The 19,502-nt window shown below is 47.0% G+C and overlaps 1 protein-coding gene across 3 annotated transcripts in view; it reads left to right on the forward strand.

Annotated features, from left to right (window-relative positions):
- LOC138262243 (Krueppel-like factor 5) overlaps positions 1–18,644 on the forward strand; it is a 113,331-nt gene extending 94,687 nt beyond the window's left edge. For all 3 annotated transcript variants that reach the window (XM_069212107.1, XM_069212106.1, XM_069212108.1), the window contains one exon: positions 11,667–18,644. In XM_069212107.1, coding sequence (XP_069068208.1) covers positions 11,667–11,845 — 179 coding nt within the window. In that variant the 3' untranslated portion in view covers positions 11,846–18,644. The remainder of the gene's footprint in view (positions 1–11,666) is intronic.
- The last annotated feature ends 858 nt before the right edge of the window (positions 18,645–19,502 follow it).

Raw genomic sequence — 19,502 nt, forward strand, 5'->3', positions numbered from 1 at the left:
CAAAGGTGCGCAGCTTGTCACTTCACAAGTACTTTGCAGAAACTGTGGCTTGGGGGCAGGTTTGTGACTTTCTTCAACACGCCTATGTAAGAGATGTGCATGCACTGTAAACAACAACATTTATTGTATGCAGAGTAATTACATTTATGACGTTTTAAATGGCACCTGCTAATTTATTTTCATATAGTTCTTTTATAGCGCTACTCATTCCAGTGTGGGGTTTCAGAGAGCTTTACAACACACACAGTTACAATAAATCACGCAAGTGTACAGTCAGGAGAAACACAAAGTCACAATATACAACATAACACAGTGATTGGGGTTGTCTGCACTAACAAGACTTTATTAATTCCCAGAGGGGCAACTGTGGAATAACAACAGATGAAGAAAAACAAAAACAATATGGTTTTGCATTCAGCTCCTTGATACCAGTAACTAGATCAGTGCGCTATATTAGAAGGACTGCAACTTATGGACTGGAAGTTTTGAAATGATCTCAGTGTCAAAACCATTAGCCCACTTACCTAGGTACACAAAATGCAAGTTTGTGATCAGCATGTTACAGGATGTGCCTTGCATCAGGCACATTAACCCCCTATGCTACCTTGTGAGTCGATACTGTGATGGAACAAAACACAGAACTCTCCCAGAAATCCATTAACTAACAGAGCTATCTTACCACTGTTGTAATCCCCTCAAAATTGCGAGTCACACAAAGATTTCTGCAGCAGGCGCCTTAACCCTGTAAGATATTTTACAATGCTGCGTGGCCAATTAAGTAAGATAGAACATCTTTGCTGCTACATTTACCAATGTCTTTGCAGCAGATTTTTAAAAATATATTTATACGTAGACTGTCACGATCTGCTTTTCAAGCTCCGCCCCTCATGACACCACCCCCTTTCCTCTGCCACACCTTGACACCCAGTTTCTGGGTTCCTGGTGTAATTTTTTCCAACTCCAGCACTGCCTCTAGCCTCCTCCATGCCAAAGAGAACAGATGATCGTGTGGTGGGTATCAGTATCAGCCCTGGCACCTCACATGCCCACTGGCACAGAACAATCTGGATGGATGGTGGCTGCAGAGGTCCTGGCACAGCTGTGCTGAAGCTGGTCTGCAGATAGACCTCTACCCTCCACCATGCCATGGTGGGCATCAGTCCTGGCACCTCACATGCCCACTGACACAGAACAATCTGGATGGATGGTGGCTGCAGAGCTGCTGGCACAGCTGTGCTGAAGCTGGTCTGCAGATAGACCTCTACCCTACTCCATGCCATGGTGGGCATCAGTCCTGGCACCTCACATGCCCACTGACACAGAACAATCTGGATGGATGGTGGCTGCAGAGCTGCTGGCACAGCTGTGCTGAAGCTGGTCTGCAGATAGACCTCTACCCTACTCCATGCCATGGTGGGCATCAGTCCTGGCACCTCACATGCCCACTGACACAGAACAATCTGGATGGATGGTGGCTGCAGAGCTGCTGAAACAGCTGTGCTGAAGCTGGTCTGCAGATAGACCTCTACCCTACTCCATGCCATGGTGGGCATCAGTCCTGGCACCTCACATGCCCTTGGCTACTGGACAGTCTGGATGGTGGCCGCCCGGCGTCCAAGAGAGCTGTGAGACAGGTGCAGGCAGGTGGGGCTGGTAAAGTGAGGCTGCTTCACCCTCCCATGAGGTCAGTACCCCAAAAGACACTCACAGATGACACATCACCAGAACTCCATGGTACTTGCTGGGCACAGCCCCAGGTAGTGCTTTCCAGACACCCCCCCCTGACTCCAAACATGTGGAACTGGTCTCTGGTTAGGACCGAGAAAGAGCAGGACCCCAGATCTGGTCTTACTCGGTTTGGCTGGTGGGGTTGTTGTGTACAAGACCCCAAGGACCCAAATCCATCTGCGAGGGAGCAGGTGGGTGGTTGGTGTTTAAAGGTCCTCTGGACTGGTTTGAGCAGGTTGCACAGGGCTGGGTTAAATGTGTCCCCGAGTCATGGAAGTGGCGTACTGAAGAGGTCATGGGCCCTGGTTCAAAACAGAGCCCTAGTTTGGGTAGTAAAGCCATGACCGGGGTTCAGTGGGACCCCAATGCTTCTGACTCTGCACCAGCCGCACTATTGGCAGCTACGTCACCGAGTCGCGGCCCCAACACTTCCAAGGGTTCTCCATGCTTTCCATATTCGATGTATTCCTAACTTTTTGTCCCATGGATTCATGTTCTCAAGTCTCTTTTTCTCAAGGCCCATATCGTTTCACAAGCATTCCTGTCCTTTGTCCCCCAGAGCATGATGTTCTTAAGCCTCTGTTTTTGAGTTCTCTTCAGCTTTCTCAAGCTTCAAGTATTGTTGTGGAAGGCCCCTGTTTTTCTGATTCTTTCCTGTTTCTTAACTTCACATGCGTTCACTCAAAGGTCCTTATACGCTCAAAACCTTTCTGTGTTTTCTGGGATTTTACCAACCTTCCCTGTGTCTTTTCCACTGCCATTGTGCCTTCTCAAGCATCATTGTGTGTCCTCAAACTTCCTTGCGTCTTTTCAACCTTCCATGTGCCTTCTCTAGCTTCTCTGTGTCTTCTCAAGTCTTCTCAAGTCTCTGTGTCTTCTCTAGCTTCTGTGTGCCCTCCCAAGCCTCCATGCGCCTTCTCAAGCCTCCATGTGCCTTCTCAAGTTTCTCTGTGCCTTCTCAAGCTTCCATGTGTCTTCTCAAGTCTCTGTGTCATCTCTAGCTTCTGTGTGTCTTCTCAAGCCTCCATGTTTCTTCTCAAGCTTTCGTGTGTCCTCTCAAACTTCCCTGTGTTTTCTCAAGCATCTGTGTGCCTTCTCAAGCCTCCATGTGCCTTCTCAAGCTTCCCTATGTCTTCTCACGCTTCTCTGTGTCTTCGCAAGCTTCCATGTGCCTTCTCAATCTTCCCTATGTCTTCTCACATTTCTCTGTGTCTTCGCAAGCTTACATGTGCCTTCTCAAGCTTCCCTGTGTCTTCACAAGCTTTCATGTGCCTTCTCAAGCTTCCTTGTGTCTTCTCTAGGTTCTGTGTCTTCTCAAGCCTCCAGGTGTCTTCCCAAGCTTCTCTGTGTCTTCTCAAGCTTATATATGCATTTTCAATCGTCTCTGTGTCTTCTCAAGCTTCTATATGCCTTTTCAAGCTTCTATATGCCTTCCCAAGCCTCCATGTGCCTTCTCAAGCTTCCATGTGCCTTCTCAAGCTTCCCTATGTCTTCTCTCGTTTCTCTGTGTCTTCACAAACTTCCATGTGTCTTCTCAAGTCTCTGTGTCATCTCTAGCTTCTGTGTGTCTTCTCAAGCCTCCATGTGTCTTCTCAAGCTTCCCTGTGTTTTCTCAAGCTTCCCTGTATTTTCTCAAGCATCTGTGTGTCTTCTCAAGCCTCCATGTGCCTTCTCAAGCTTCCCTATGTCTTCTCACGTTTCTCTGTGTCTTTGCAAGCTTCCATGCGCCTTCTCAAGCTTCCCTGTGTCTTCACAAGCTTTCATGTGCCTTCTCAAGCTTCCATGTGTCTTCTCAAGCTTATATATGCATTTTCAAGCTTCTCTGTGTCTTCTCTAGCTTCTATGTGCTTTTTCAAGCTTCTCTGTGTCTTCTCAAGCTTCTATATGCCTTCCCAAGCCTCCATGTGCCTTCTCAAGCTTCTGTGTGCCTTCTCAAGCTTCTGTGTGCCTTCTCAAGCTTCGCTATGTCTTCTCACGTTTCTCTGTGTCTTCACAAGCTTCCATGTGTCTTCTCAAGTCTCTGTGTCATCTCTAGCTTCTGTGTGTCTTCTCAAGCCTCCATGTGTCTTCTCAAGCTTTTGTGTGTCCTCTTAAGCTTCCCTGTGTTTTCTCAAGCATCTGTGTGCCTTCTCAAGCCTCCATGTGCCTTTCTCAAGCTTCCCTATGTCTTCTCAGGTTTCTCTGTGTCTTCACAAGCTTTCATGTGCCTTCTCAAGCTTCCCTGTGTCTTCTCTAGGTTCTGTGTGTCTTCTCAAGCCTCCAGGTGTCTTCCCAAGCTTCTCTGTGTCTTCTCAAGCTTATATATGCCTTTTCAAGCTTATCGGTGTTTTCTCAAGCTTCTATATGCCTTCTCAAGCTTCCATGTGCCTTCTCAAGCTTCCATGTCCCTTCTCAAGCTTCCCTATGTCTTCTCACGTTTCTCTGTGTCTTCGCAGGCTTCCATGCGCCTTCTCAAGCTTCCATATCTCTTCTCAAGATTCAATCTGTTTTCACCGAGTTCATGTTTCGTTTTGCCTTCCTTGTATTCTCAAGAGTATTGTGCCGTCTCAAGCTTCTGTGTTCTTTTGGATCCCCTCTATGTCTTCTCAAGGTTTTCTATTGCAATTTCATATTTTGACAGCAGGTACTAGGGTCGGCGCATAGATGCAGTCTTAGCAGTCACTATAGGTTGATGCACACGTGGCTGGTTCTACTCAATTCATATTTTAGGTGCATTGGCCTGTATTGTAAATGCTACTCAGTGGCACTGAGTTCCCATTATTACATCTCCTTCGATACTCCTCTTCTCTCGCATTACGCCTCTGCCCACCCCCCCCCCCCCCCAGAGCCAAACTCTAAGCTTTAGCCTGACCGAAGCCACCTCTGAATCCATGGACCTTCAGTGCAGCCTAACAGAATCACCCCCGAGTACCCTGTGTTTGGTGATTAACGACCAGAGCTCCAGAGAGATCAAACAATTTGACCAGGATCACACAAGTTAGTCCAGTGGGGAAGCTGACCCCACAATACCTCCTGGTTCTGAAGCCCGCCCCTTGGATAGGGTGAGCAGAATTGCAAAGCCAAAAACCGGGACATTTCACAAACATAGAAGAAGGACAACAAGTTTTCTTCAACCGAGCGCCGAGAATGACAGCGCTCATCACCACAGAATTACAAAAGAGGCAATAAGAACACAAATCAAATGCCATTTTTAAAGCCAGTATAATGCCTGTTAGTTAAATAGCTTTCCGGTAACACCTGCTTTGTATTTCTGCTCTAGACAACAGAAAAATCACTTCTTACAGTTTTCAGGCGACTCTAAAAACCGGGACATGAGCTAAATTTCCCGAAATCTGCCGGAACAGCTGGTGAAAACCGGGACTGTCACGGCAAACCCGGGACGCCTGGTCACCCTACCCTTGGCCCTCATCTCACACACTGAAATGCAACCAGTGTGAAGAATGACGGCTCTGGGCGGCCCCCGGATCATTTTCACATCAGCCTTGAGCGTCAGACAATAAACGCTGATTTGGTGTTTGCTAACTCGCAGCTCGATGGGCCTTATCAGGGACTTTGTTTGCTCGCCCGCTTCTGATAAGCTCCTCGAAGCTGCCCTGGCTGTTCCCAGCACACCTGCTGTTTGGAGACAGCCATGGACTGCGGGTCGGGCCCTTCGCCTACTGCAGACTTGGGATCCAGTCCCGGCTTCCCTAACCCGCCGCCGTGTGCTCCTCAACCAATCCCAGTTTCCCCAAATCTGATTTCTATTAGCAGACGAATTTGGAGCTTAAAAAGGGGGTGCAGCCTGGTAGTTCCTCCTCAGCCCCCCCCCCCACCCAGAGTCTTGGTGAATGCCAGTCTGTCCCAGGTCACCAGGGAGCAGCCAATCAAGGACTGAGATACAAGCTGTCTCATCTCAGGTGGGAGAATCTCAACCAGGCCTGAGATTCACACTGTCTCTTCTGAGGTGTGGATTACTCAACCAGGCCTGACGTCTATGGGGGTCTCATCTCAAGTGAGAGCAACTCTAGGAGGCCTGAGATCTAACCTGTCTTATGTAAGGTATGAGTAACTCTACCAGGCCTGCGATCTCAGCTGTCTCGTGCCTGGTGCGGGTAACTCAACCAGGCCTGGGATCTAAACTGTCTTGTCTCAGGTGTGAGTTACTCAACCGGGACTAAAAGATTATGGGGGTCATTCTGACTCTGACGGGCGGCGGAGGCCGCCCGCCAGAGTTCCCCCCTCCAAAATACCACTCCGCGGTCGAAAGACCGCTGAGGGTATTTTGGGTTTTGCACTGGGCTGGCGGGCAACCGCCAAAAGGCCGCCCGCCAGCCCAGTGCAAAACACCCTTCCCACGAGGACGCCGGCTCAGAATTGAGCCGGCGGAGTGGGAAGGTGCCACGGGTGCAGTTGCACCCGTCGCGAATTTCAGTGTCTGCAAAGCAGACACTGAAATTCTTTTTGGGGCCCCCAGAGGCCCCACGACAACCCATACCGCCATCCTGTTCCTGGCGGGCGAACCGCCAGGAACAGGATGGCGGTATGGGCTGTCAGAATCCCCATGGCGGCGCAGCAAGCTGCGCCGCCATGGCGTATTCTTTTGGGCAGCGGAAAACCGGCGGGAGACCGCCGGTTTTCCACTTCTGACCGCGGCCAAACCGCCGCGGTCAGAATGCCCTGCGGGGCACCGCCAGCCTGTTGGCGGTGCTCCCGCCAACCCTGGCCCCGGCGGTCCATGACCGCCGGGGTCAGAATCACCCCCTATCTGTCTCATCTCAACCAGGCCTGAGAGCTTAGCTGTCTCATGTGTGGTGTGAGTAACTCAACCAGGCCAGGTGTGAGTAACTCAACCAGAGGTGAGACCTAAGCTGTCTCATCTCAGTTGAGAGTAACTGAACCAGACCTAAGATCTGCACTGTCTCTTCTCAGGTAAGAGTAACTCCACCAAGCCTGAGATCTAAGCTGTCTCATCCTAGCTGAGAGTAACTCTACGAAGCCTGAGATCTAAGCTGTCTCTTCTGAGGTGTAACTCAGCCATGCCTTAGAGCCAAGCTGTCTCTCCAGATGGGAGTAACTGAATCAGGCGTGAGATCTTAGCTGTCTCATCATAGGTGAGAGTAGCTCTACGGAGCCTGCTGTCTCTTCTGAGGTGTAACTCCACCAGACCTGAGAGCCAAGCCGTCTCGCCTCAGCTGAGGCCTACTCACCAGGCCCGCTCAGCGCCTGTCGGGTCAGGCCGGGATGTGGGCGCTAGACCAGCAGCATCTTTTTATCACTAAATTGGGCAATATATTCGGGGTCAGAAAGTCAGCAGGTTCCCTGAGTCCATGTGTTGTTCCGGCTCCAGGTGCCAGTGTTAATATTTGAAATGCAACGCCCAGTGTTTCCAGCGATGATATGGCCTCGGGTCAAAGGTCAGCTCTCTTCCACGAAAGCGCCTTGTGTGGTTAGGAACCCGGATGTGCTGCAGGCTCGTGTTATGCGGAACAGGGGTGTGGATGTGCGGGGGGAGTGTTTGCGGAGCAGTGCTGGGGTGTGCGCGTGTGTAAATACTGGTGTGAATGCGTGTAGCAGAGTTTGCGGCTCAGGACACGCGTGTCTGTGTGTGTACACACATATTTCGAGTCAGGGCACCTATGCACTCACATGTCAGGGATAGTGGAACTCAGGCCCGGCTCTAGAACATTTTGTTTGGGTGGGCCCTGGGTGTATTTGGGTGGGCGGCTGCAGGCCTAACTTGTGCTTCTGAAGGTAGCCTACAAGTCCTAGATTATATCATATCTTCTTCAAAAACATGTTTGCACCAGGATACAAAGGATAGATTCTTTGTGTATACATTGCACGTACAGGTGAAGGGTAGTTTAACAACCTGCCCCCCCCCCCCCCCCCTTGTCTCTAGGCATAGATGCACCTCCTCTGTGTGCCCCGCCAATCCCCTTGGCTGGGAGAAAACGAATTACCTGAGCCCCCCACACACATTTTCAAAGAGAAACAGGCATTTGCAATGCAAGGGGTCTTGCATTTCCTTTAGTCAGAGCTATTAGTGTGGTACATTCCTAACTGGACTTTTCTTAGCACATAAATTGAAAATGAAAAGTAAAACAGTTGACCGAAGCAAGTTTCAAAGCGCCAGGGCCGCCAGCTCCCTGCGTGAATGTCTAGAAGGAGAGGAGGGGCCATCACACGCTGTAACAGGAGGAAGCATGACGTAGTGTGATGGCCAACAAAAATGTCCACTTAGTTAATTCGCCTGGGAGGGCACTCAGCACACAAAGGAGGGACATTTCACAAAACGCACCAATAAAAATGAAGCATTTAAGACAAGCACAACAACGAATGAATAGCAAGAGTGGGCGTGGTTACAAGCCCACAGAGAGATTACAACAGGCCAGAGCACTTGCGCGCTCGACCCTAAAAATGGAATCAGTATTAGATTCCAGGCAGAGGGCGCTAGTTGGGGCAGTACAGTCGGTGAAGGTGAGGGAGATCTGAAGGTAAAGATGTCAACACGCTTATACGTTTTTGTTAAAGTTTTCCCCATCCTATCCATACTTATGCACATGCCTCCTCTTTAGCCTGAGTTTCTGGTTGACCTCCTTGACATGGACTGTGCCAGCACCCACATGGATGCCTGAAGACGGCAGCCACACACTAATGCCAGCCCTTCGGCTGAACTGCTTTGAAACTCAGGAATTTCTGGCTAGATGAGATAAAGGCTGGCTCTCACCTTCTGTATGTGGTGGCGGAGTGGACTGGCCATTTCCCCAGGAAGATGTGGGTCTGGGGCTACTAGACGATTGCTTCTCAAGGGCCGGGGCTGCCTCCAGCAGGACCTCAGTGCGCGTGGGTAGGCCACTGAAGGCCTGAGCCGGACATGTCTAGCTCAACTCAAGGTCCTCTTGGACCTTCAAGCCCAAAACAAGCCAAGCTTTCCTTTGGCCTGTCTCGTGGCCCGGCTTGTCTCTCCCAAGCTTTACAAGGCCCTATAAGATGCACTGTTTTCCAAATCTGTCCGTAATTGTTGTAACTTTTCACCTGCAGAACCAGGGGCCAGTTGTACGAAGCAGTTTTCAAGTCGCAAACGTCGAATCGGCCCGTTTGCGACTAGAAAAATGCTATTTGGGATGTACAAAGCCCAAACTGCAAGTCGGTAACTTGTTACCGAATCGCAGTTTGGGTTTTACGATTCGGTATTAGGAAGGGGCGTGACAAGGGCGTCCCTTCCTAATACTGAATCCAGATGGTATGTATGATTGTTTTGTGACCACGAATGTGGTCGCAAAACAATCAGTTAGCACCAGTTTCAAACTCGTGCTAACCCATTTGCAAACAGGAAGGGGTCCCCAGAGATCCTCATCCCCTTTGTGAATGGCAGAGAAAATATTTTTTCAGAGCAAAAAGTGGTCCCACGGACCACTGCCTGCTCTGAAAAAATGAAAAGAAAACTTTTCATTTTTGATTTTGAAATTTATCTCGTTTTCTTTTAAGGAAAACGGGCTGCATTTGAAAAAAAATGCTTTATTTAAAAGCAGTCACCGACACAGGCCACCTTCCCTGTGAGGGCGGCCATTCCCAATGGGGTCGCAAATTGCGACCTACCCCATGAATATTCATGAGGTAGGTCATTTGCGACCTCATTGGGAATCGCAAACAGTGTCATTGACACTGTTGTACATCAGGTTTTGCAACGCGCAAATTGCGAGTCGCTCTGACTTGCAATTTGCGAGTCGCAAAACCTGATTTTTGTACATGTGGCCCCAGGTCTCTGCCACCAGAGCAGAGATTGGCCAAAGGTAAAATATAGGGAACAGTTTAAAAGTTTATTAAACTTAAAAACAGATTAGTAAAATATTTTAATGTTAAATATTATTTTAAATGTATTGTTGAATGTAGAAAAGAATAAAAATGCTCTAGCACTATTAACTTGATTTTTAAATATTTCGTTATGTCTAATAATTAAATGAAATTACCTTTCTTCACTTAACATTTAAATTAAAAAATGCCCACTGAAATTATAACATTTATATTTTAATATTTTGTAAACAATTATTTTTTTCTCTAATTTGCTAAATATAAGTACCATTAATATTACTTTGGGCCTAAAGATTATTAACATATTTTGTAATAAAATACTACTAATGTTTTATTTATATGCAATTGTTTTAAAACTTAAATTAAACATATTAAAATGTTTAATACATTAAATAGGTTAATTTGATTTAACACTCGTTTCAATGGGCTTTTATTTTAAGTCCCGGCCTCCATTATTTTCCATGGAAGGGTGTTGCTGTACCAGTGGTTGGTCATGGTGCTGAACATACTCCACTTATGAGCTGGAGAACATTTACAACTGTTATGCATCATTTTTGGTTGTAGTAACTACAAAAGTGCACTTCATGGAAAGGAGTAGGATTACTCTTCGGTGGGTGGGTGTATGTCACTCTCTAAACCCCCTCCCCAGCCCTACCTTATCCCCGCCTTACTCCTACGTAAACACCTCCATTTATTCATGAGTATTCCTCATTTTCCAGCCCTTCCCCCTGCGCTTCTCACATTTACTACCAAAACATATACCTATGTGTACGGACGTCTCCCCAGGCAGGACAGAGATCTAGGCACATCAACGATAGGAGAAGTGAAGTTGTAAACCTCTACGTGTAGATTAGTGAACAGCATTTTGCAGTATGTTAGTAGTACCCGTGTAGTATTATTCAACATACTACAAAAGACAGTGTGGGAATAGGTCCCCGTTTCTGGAAGATAAAGAGGGAAGGTGTCACCCCGTCTGAGAGTATACCACGCAGTCACTAAGGCTGTTAAAAATCTGTTTTTGTCAGTAGTAGCTTTGGGAGAGAAAAAAAACAAGTAGTCTTTCTTCTCATGACCTCAAGAGGCTTTGGTAAAGCACAAGAAGGAAGTAGTCTTTCTTCCTGTGACCGCAGTAAGTCTTGGGAGAGCACAAGAAGGAAGTAGTCTTTTTTCTAGTGACCACAATAAGTCTTGAAGGAGCACAGGAAGGAAGTAGTCTTTCTTGCAGTCACCTCAATAAGTTGCACAAGAAGGAAGTAGTCTTTCTTCCCCTGACCTCAGTAAGTCTTGGGAGACCACAAAAAAGGAAGTAATCATTCTTCTAGTGACCTCAATAAGTCTTGGGAGACCACAAGAAGGAAGTAGTCTTTCTTCTAGTGACCTCAGTAAGTCTTGGGAAAGTACAGGAAGGAAGTAGTCTTTCTTCTAGTGACTTCAATAAGTCTTGGGTAAGCACAAGAACACAGTAGTGTTTCCTCCAGTTACCTCAATACGTCTTGGGAGAGAACAACAAGGAAGTAGTCTTTCTTCCAGTGACCTCAATAAGTCTTGGGAGTCCACAAGAAGGAAGTAGTCTTTCTTCTAATGACCTCAGTAAGTCTTGGGAGAGCACAAGAAGGAAGTAGTATTTTTTCCAGTAACCTCAATAAGTCTTGGGTAAGCACAAGAACACAGTAGTGTTTCCTCCAGTTACCTAAATAAGTCTTGGGAGAACACGAGAAGGAAGTAGTCTTTTTTCTAGTGACCGCAATAGGTTGCACAAGAAGGAAGTAGTCTATCTTCCCCTGACCTCAGTTAGTCTTGGTAGAGCACAGGAAGGAAGTAGTCTTTCTTCCTGTGACCTCAATAAGTCTTGGGAGACCACAAAAAGGAAGTAGTCATTGTTCTAGTGCCCTCAATAAGTCTTGGGAGACCACAAGAAGGAAGTAGTCTTTCTTCTAGTGATCTCAATAAGTCTTGGGAGAGTACAGGAAGTAAGTAGTCTTTCTTCTAGTGACCTCAATAAGTCTTGGGAGAGTACAGGGAGGAAGTAGTCTTTCTTCCAGTGAGCTCAATAACAGCTGCTCTGTTGACCCATGTCTGAGTTCTCTGTGTACATCTGACATCCACAGCATTTCTAATTCCATTTTCTCTCCCCTATATTGCAGGTGAGAAACCCTACAAATGCACATGGGATGGCTGTGACTGGCGCTTCGCGCGCTCCGACGAGCTGACCAGACACTACCGGAAGCACACCGGTGCCAAGCCCTTCAAGTGCGTAGCCTGCGGACGTTGCTTCTCCCGCTCCGACCATCTGGCCCTGCACATGAAGCGACATCAGAACTAAGCCACTTGGCTGTGGTGGGGTAATGTGCCTCCACCTACTGTATCTAGGAACAGATACTCCTGTCCAGACAGGAGCCCCATGCACGCTCCAGGTCCCACCCAGACACATGCACCTGGCCCTGCCCAGCAGGAAGTGACGTGCTCCTGCTAAGAACAAGACTGCTCTTATCCAGGGAGACCATCGACCATTGGTCCACTAGTGTTTTTCATGAGTGTTGGCAGAGACCCTAGCAAAGACGTTTCTCAACAGGACGTGCATGGGGGCTATTTGATAACCATTATTTATTTGAGACTCTCTCGACAAATGAATTTACAGAATTAAAAGCCTGGCTCGCACTTTTTGAAGCCATTTTGATATGAGGTGAAAAGCAAGCATGGACTGAACCAAGTCTGCTGCACACCAAGGATCCCTTCTCTGGATCCCTTCTCTGGATCCCTTCTCTGGAAGCTGTACAGGAACAAGATGCAGCTAGGACAGATCCATCATGTTTTGTGGTCCCCCAGGCCCCCAACTCACCAAGGAGGACTGAAGGGACTGATCTTGTCAAGACGTTCATGTGATGAGAGCAAAACAAATCAATTGCATTGACCGTGTGTATGCTCCAGGTGGGCTGGGGTGGCCAGGTGGGTGGAACGCGTGCTCAAGGGAGGTTCTCTCACCTGGTCACACGTGAATGTTGAAGCAGAAGGGAAGAGATGCAGGACTCGGATGCATGATGGAGTGAGCAGAGAGCAGCAGTTTTAAAGGTACCCAGAAGGTAAATGCTGAGGGTCAACTTCTGCCAGCAGATTGCCCCGATCTTCTGGCCACATATGTCGACTGTTGTGAGCTCAGCCCCTCTGATTGCCTTCGGCCAAGACGACCTAACCTTGAACTCTGGAAGCTGGTACAGAGATGGGCTGTCACACTGAGAGGTTGAAAGACTTCCAGAAAAATCTCCAGTTTTCAATGTACTGCTGTGTTCCTCAGACTTTCATTGAGGTTTTAGTGAGAGCTGAGAGGGTAGTGTAGATTGTACCAGTGGCTCTTCGACACCCTTCAAAAGAAGGGGTGTGGGAGGCGGGAGCAAGCATTCACAATCTCCATCACTGTGTGTAAAGGTTGTACTAGCAAAGAGAAACATCCTCAGGGCTCTTCTGGCACCTTGGTGGCAAGACATACTCTGCAAGGGTCATATCACACGCATGGTGGTGACCAGACCATGACTCGCGGGGACCTCTGTCACGTATTGAAAATTGGTCTTACATCTAAGCGTATTACTCGTAACTCAGAAGAGAAGAATGGATTGCCAAGTCTTCAGAGCGGCCGAGGTGCACCCCAAGGCTGCTAGTTTCATTTGAGCACGCAAGACCCCTTTCTGGACCAGATCACACCATACAGGCCAAACACTGTCTGAAAAAGAGGCGCTGAAGCAGAGAGACCAGAGGGGAGCTGGAAGCATGGTGGACAATAGTCCTGGCACAGCTTCTTACTAACCGCAGATCTGTGCCGCTGGTGAACTGCCCGCACTGGGAGCTGAGCTGTGGTGCCTAGCCAGAAGATGTGACTTGCTGGGTCCTGCTGAGGCCTACTTATTCTTGCTGAGACCTGTTGAGACCCATCACGGCCTACTGACACCCGCTGAGATCTGCTGAACCATGTTAGGGCTTTAGGAGTCCCGCTGAGGCTTGCGTAAACATACTGAGTTTCACTGAGGCCTGTTTACTCTTCCTGAGACCTACTGAGTCATGATGAGTCCTGTTGAGAATCGCTCAGACCTACTGAATCAGGGGGAGCCCTTTTGAGACTCACATCAGAGACCTACTGAGTTATGCAGAGTCCAGTTGAGACTCCCTGAGGCCTGCTGAGTCATGGGAAGTCCGGTTGAAACTCACTGACGCCTGCTGAGTCATCCAGGGTCCTTTTGAGACTCATCGAGACCTGCTGAGTCATGCAGAGTCCTGTTGAGAAATACTGAGGCCTGCTGAGTTATACAGAGTCCTGTTGAGGCCTGTTGAGGCCTGCTGAGTCATCCAGAGTCCTTTTGAGACTCATCGAGACCTGCTGAGTCATGCAGAGTCCTGTTGAGACATACTGAGGCCTGCTGAGTTATACAGAGTCCTGTTGAGGCCCGCTGAGTCATCCAGAGTCCTTTTGAGACTCATCGAGACCTGCTGAGTCATGCAGAGTACTGTTGAGAAATACTGAGGCCTGCTGAGTTATACAGAGTCCTGTTGAGGCCCGCTGAGTCATCCAGAGTCCTTTTGAGACTCATCGAGACCTGCTGAGTCATGCAGAGTCCTGTTGAGAAATACTGAGGCCTGCTTCGTTATACAGAATCCTTTTGAGGCCTGTTGAGGCCTGTTGAGGCCTGCTGAGTCATCCAGAGTCCTTTTGAGACTCATCGAGTCCTGCTAAGTCAGACTGAGTGGCAGAGGTCCGATGAAACCTTCTAACTTCATTAAAACTTGCTGAGGCTTACAGAGTCCCTCTGAGTTCCACTGAGGACCTCCATTTGCGGTTGCAGAGTGTATTGATGGTTCTCCTCTTCTAACATTGTAATTAGTGATTGCGTCTCATTAATTATCCGCTATCAACACCTTGATTATCCATCACCCAACTCAACCCATAAATGCTAAGACACAGTAGTGATAGCCCACTGCTGCAAGTGGTAACGTGCGATGCGCCTTGAGTGGCTCACTGTGTTGTGGCTCGTGGCACCATAAGAATTTCACTTTTACACCAAACATGAATGTGCCAGTTTTAGGCCCTTAGTCATAGGAATGGTGGCGAGGGGTGTACCACCCCAAAACTAGGTCCAGGTGTGCGAAACCCAAGCAGTGACACACAAGTAGGCCAACAACGCAAGCACCTAATCCGAGAGTGCCAGATCGCAACCAGTGGAAGAAGCAGTGCCGGATCTGAAGCAGTGCCGGGTCTAAAGCAGTGCTGGGTCTAAAGCAGTGCCGGATCTAAAGCGGTGGCAGAAGCAGTGCCTGATCTAAAGCAGTGCTAGATCTAAAGCAGTGCCAGATCTGAAATAGTGTCAGAATTAAAGCAGTGTCAGATCTAAAGCAGTGCCAGAGTTAAACCAGTGCCAGAGGAGAACCACAGTAACACCAGACCACTGCCCAGCGCTCCATTGTACGTACAAGTCAGTGCCATTCCTTGGGAAGATCAGTTACACCAGTTAGCAATGTGCCAAATACTGGACGAAGCCATACTACTATCATAGTACTATTTGTCCATACAGTGCCAAATATGGAACAAGACTACTCTGCTGGGCCAAGGCGTGCCCAATACAGAGCCATGACATAGGGTTCCCGGATGGATACCCGGGTATATTGTGCCAAAGCCAGATCTTCGCTATAGAGGTGCCCTGGTTTTTCCACACCCTTCTGCACATAAGGCCTGATTTACACCTCAGAGGAGGGGAATACTCCGCCACAAACGTGAAGGATATCCCGTCCACCGTAGTACGATGTCCATGGGATAGAATGGGATCGTATCCAGCGGACGGGATATGTGTCACGTTTGTGATGGAGTATTCCCTCCGACGGGATATGTGTCACGTTTGTGATGGAGTATTCCCTCCAATGGGATATGCGTCACATCTGTGATGGAGTATTCATTCTGACGGGATATGTGTCACGTTTGTGATGGAGTATTCCCTCTAATGGGATATGCATCACATCTGTAATGGAGTATTCATTCTGACGGGATATGTGTCACGTTTGTGATGGAGTATTCACATTGATGGGATATGCGTCATGTTTGTGATGGAGTATTCCCTCCGCGAGGATCTAAATCAGGCCCTTTGTCTTGTCTTTACACTTCCAGTCCTTCACCTCCTCAGCTGTTCTGGTTGAAGCCGTGATCTAGTGGTATGTAAGCTGGGAACATACTCTTCATATAAATCTAGCGCCTGCCAAAAGTGAGAGCTATCTCACATGCAATGTTCCTTCTTTCTACAGTGATGCGCCTCAGATTGCCTGCTGTCTCAAACATCCCTCTCTATTGTCCCAAACACCTTCAAGAAAACCAGCTCTGAGTTAAAGCTTCTGATTGTCGCCTCTCCGTTTTTCACTCAGTGACCCTTTCCATCCATGCACACCTTCTTTCTCTGAGCACAGCTACTCTGTCACATGTTTACCTTAATTTCGATTATAACACTTCTACAAATTGCCCTCTCCTCTTCCCAAAGACATAGCAAACTCCGATGTAAGTAATACCCCTGCACCCTCTCTTGCTCACTTATCGAGCCTACCAACCATCTGCATGACCTCACATACCCTGACTAATGGTTGCACTTAAGTCCTCTTAAACTCATCTACTGCAAACAAACTTAAGTAAATGCATGGAATGATTTCCTGAGATCAGAAGATCAATTTCAATAACCAATACACACTGAACTAACCATTAACTTTGGATTCCCAGAGCGGAGTACTGTCTGGCGAGAAGAGCCTCAACGTCTCCTCAGGGGTAGTAAGCACTATATAAATACAATTACAATTTCAAATAGTAGCAGAATACCACAGCTCTTAAAATGGGACTGTTTCATAACTCCTGCCCCTCAGAACTGAGGACCAAGGTGACCATGATCTTGGAGCATTTTAAGTAGAACCTACTTATCAGGTCCTTTTTGTTGCACATGTTCTTGTGGAACAGACACTTCATAAGTTCAAGGTCGGTCCCACGTTGCTGTGCTCGCTCTGGGTACGCGGGCTTGCACTCTGAAGAATTTCTTCATACATTGCCTGCAACGTCTGTTTTGCTCCAACTGCCTGGTCCTCACCTCCCTACCTGATGGAGGGACCCAAGAGTTTTTCCTTGTGTCCCCTTTTTCTCATCCTCCAAAGCATCTCCCTATTGTGCACAGTATCTCCTTCGGCCTTGAGTACCACCTCTATGCCGATTACACCCAAATCTTGGTCTCCACCCTCCCTTTCATACCCGACAACAACCGGCCAGAGACTGACAATTACCTCACTCAATGGCCCCCGAAGGCCACCTCTCCTCTGTCTCATGTAATGTTTGAGGGACACTGTGGAATAAATGTAAGGACTTCATGAATGAAGTGTGAGATTTCACCCAATGCATTATGGGTGGATGCAAAGGAGCGTCTGCTTTACAAGCTAACATGGTATTTAGACAAAATATCTGAAATGCAAATACCGTGGGATAGAATATTGTGTCAAAAATATTGAGGGCAAAAATATTGTGACGGTAAGTTTCAATAGGTAAGTAAAGTTTTACTATATGTAACTCCACAAATATGTACCTTGACAATATATACATATATATATCTTCAAGGTACTTAGATGTGGAGTTGAGAATAGTAAATCTATACTAACCTACTTGCTCTTACCTTCTCGATATTTTGGCCCTCGATATTGTTGTCGTGATATTCTGTCCACATAATATTTGGGTTTACGGTCAGTGATCCAGCTACCACTGTTGGTAAACAGTTTATGCTACTTCCAAACAAGGCCGCGTCTGTATGTACCGATTCAAGATGGCCGCTGGCCAGCCACGCCTCCTGCCTAGCCATCTCCTCCCCAGCCATCCTGACCCTCGTGGCTGTCCAATGGCATGTGTCAAAGTTCACATCTGTCAGAGTACAAGTCAAAGGTGATAGGTGATAACCTGGTCAATCGGTTGGATGTCACGACTCGTGTAATTACCCGCGACCCCACCCTTTACAGCTAGAAACTCTGATAGGGTTAATTGACTGCAGAGATGTCTCCCAGGACCCCTCCTGTAAAAAGCCACCACCACTTCCGGGATTTTACATGCTAGCTTTCATGTTTACCGGAAATGACGAACAAAGCCAGAGGAAATGGAGGAGAACCACCAGTTCCCAAAAGAAGAAGAGTGTGTGTCGTGTTGTGTGTTGGTTTGGTGTGTGATTTCCTTTTCTGCCAACATCTGGCACTTAATGACGTAATAAACTGAAGTGCTAGGTGGGAGGAGCGTTTGTTTTTGCATTGATGTTGTTATCTTTTTCTTATTTGTTCCCTTTCCCCCCAAAAGGTACATTCATAGGATGTATAACCTGCAGGTCATAGGTTTGAATTCCAGTCAGGCTGACTGAGACACTTATCATTCTGAAGCTGACAAAATGTGTACAAATGAAGGTGTTATTAAGGACACCTATGCTTACAGCGCCCAATGGACCAGCTATCAATTCATTATGTAAACAGTTATTACTTGTAATAATACTATTGTCATTTTCACACTTCTATACGCTGAGTTGTACTGTAACTTTCTTTATTTGCATCTGCTGTTTGCCAGTAATTTCAGACCATGGAAAAGGATGGAATGGGCTGTCTCTGATTGGCTAGCTGCTGGCCACTGAATGCATTGTGGGACTTGTAGTGTATTCTCCGTTAGCTTAGAAACAGTCCTGTACGTCAACCAGTACCCAGCTGTCAGGCATCCCTTGAAGACCTGTTGCCCCCACGCACATCTCCAGCTTTAGTCCCAGCCCCTCTAGCACTTGTTCACTTCTTTGGGGGGGGGGTCAAGTCTTAATGAGGGCAGAGGGAGCCTTCTTTAAGCCCCCATTCACTGCCTGACTTCTGACATTTTCTAGGATGCTGGGGACAGTATTTGTATTTTCAAAGTTTTTACATATTTTTTCTGAAAAGACAAATGACCCTCCCCGGTGGGAAGGTATAAAATAATAATTAAAAAAGTGAGGATAATCAACTGTAAATAGAGATGCTGATTTGAGGTGTGAGTCTTATACAGATTTTATAAAATAAAGATGTAAATGTTTTTTTAAGCGAAAACAATTAAATAAAATTACCTTTATAAATTGTGTGAGTTCTTCTTTCTGCCGCACTGCAGTGGTAAGTGGGTGTGCTGTTTGTGTTTGCCACATGGCGGTCATGGCAGAGAGTAGCCACACTATACAAAAGCTTGTTGTTCTACAGGCTTTATCATCTTTCGGTAGGGGTGGGCGTAACTTGCATAATTCCGTGTGGCATAATCATGTGCAATTACCCTAAAATTTCTGCGAGATTACGCAGAATTACATAAAAAGAGTAATTCTGCACTAACCGATATTTTATTAGCGCAGAGTGTCCCCTTGCATGCAAAATGGATGCCAGGATGTATTTTGCACTAATAAATTGAGCTAAATGCAGTAGAACGTAATTAGCAGTGCAAGCAGCAGTTTGCCACGCTCACTAGATGTGCACTTGGAGTAGGATTTTATTGCTAGCTTCTTAGCACAAAATCCACCCTCACGTCCAAAATGTAACAAATGCATCAAAGAGAAACACAGAATTACCAAAATTACTCCAGCATAATTCAAATTACTCCCAGGCCTTCTAAGAAGGAAGTATGTGAGAGAGACTTAGAAATCTATCTAGGGGACTGAGTATTCAGAATACACATGCAGTGGACAGCAGATAAAAGTTTCAATCAACAGTTGATTCTAAACTACCCAATGAAGACGGCATTGCTTTCCCCCTCCCCCAGGTGAGGTCAAATATATGAATTAAATGAGATTTAATAAATCCAATTTAGATATGAGTAAGAAAGAGCTAGTTAAGGGCCTGTTGAACGATAAATCCATTATCATTAGAAAACGTATGAGAGAAGCAGCGGAGTGAATATCATTTATATAAATTGTGACAAAGAAACTTAAACTTATCTAATTGGATATTTT

This window comes from Pleurodeles waltl, chromosome 10 (assembly GCF_031143425.1).
Source record: "Pleurodeles waltl isolate 20211129_DDA chromosome 10, aPleWal1.hap1.20221129, whole genome shotgun sequence".
Taxonomy (NCBI): Eukaryota; Metazoa; Chordata; class Amphibia; order Caudata; family Salamandridae; genus Pleurodeles; species Pleurodeles waltl.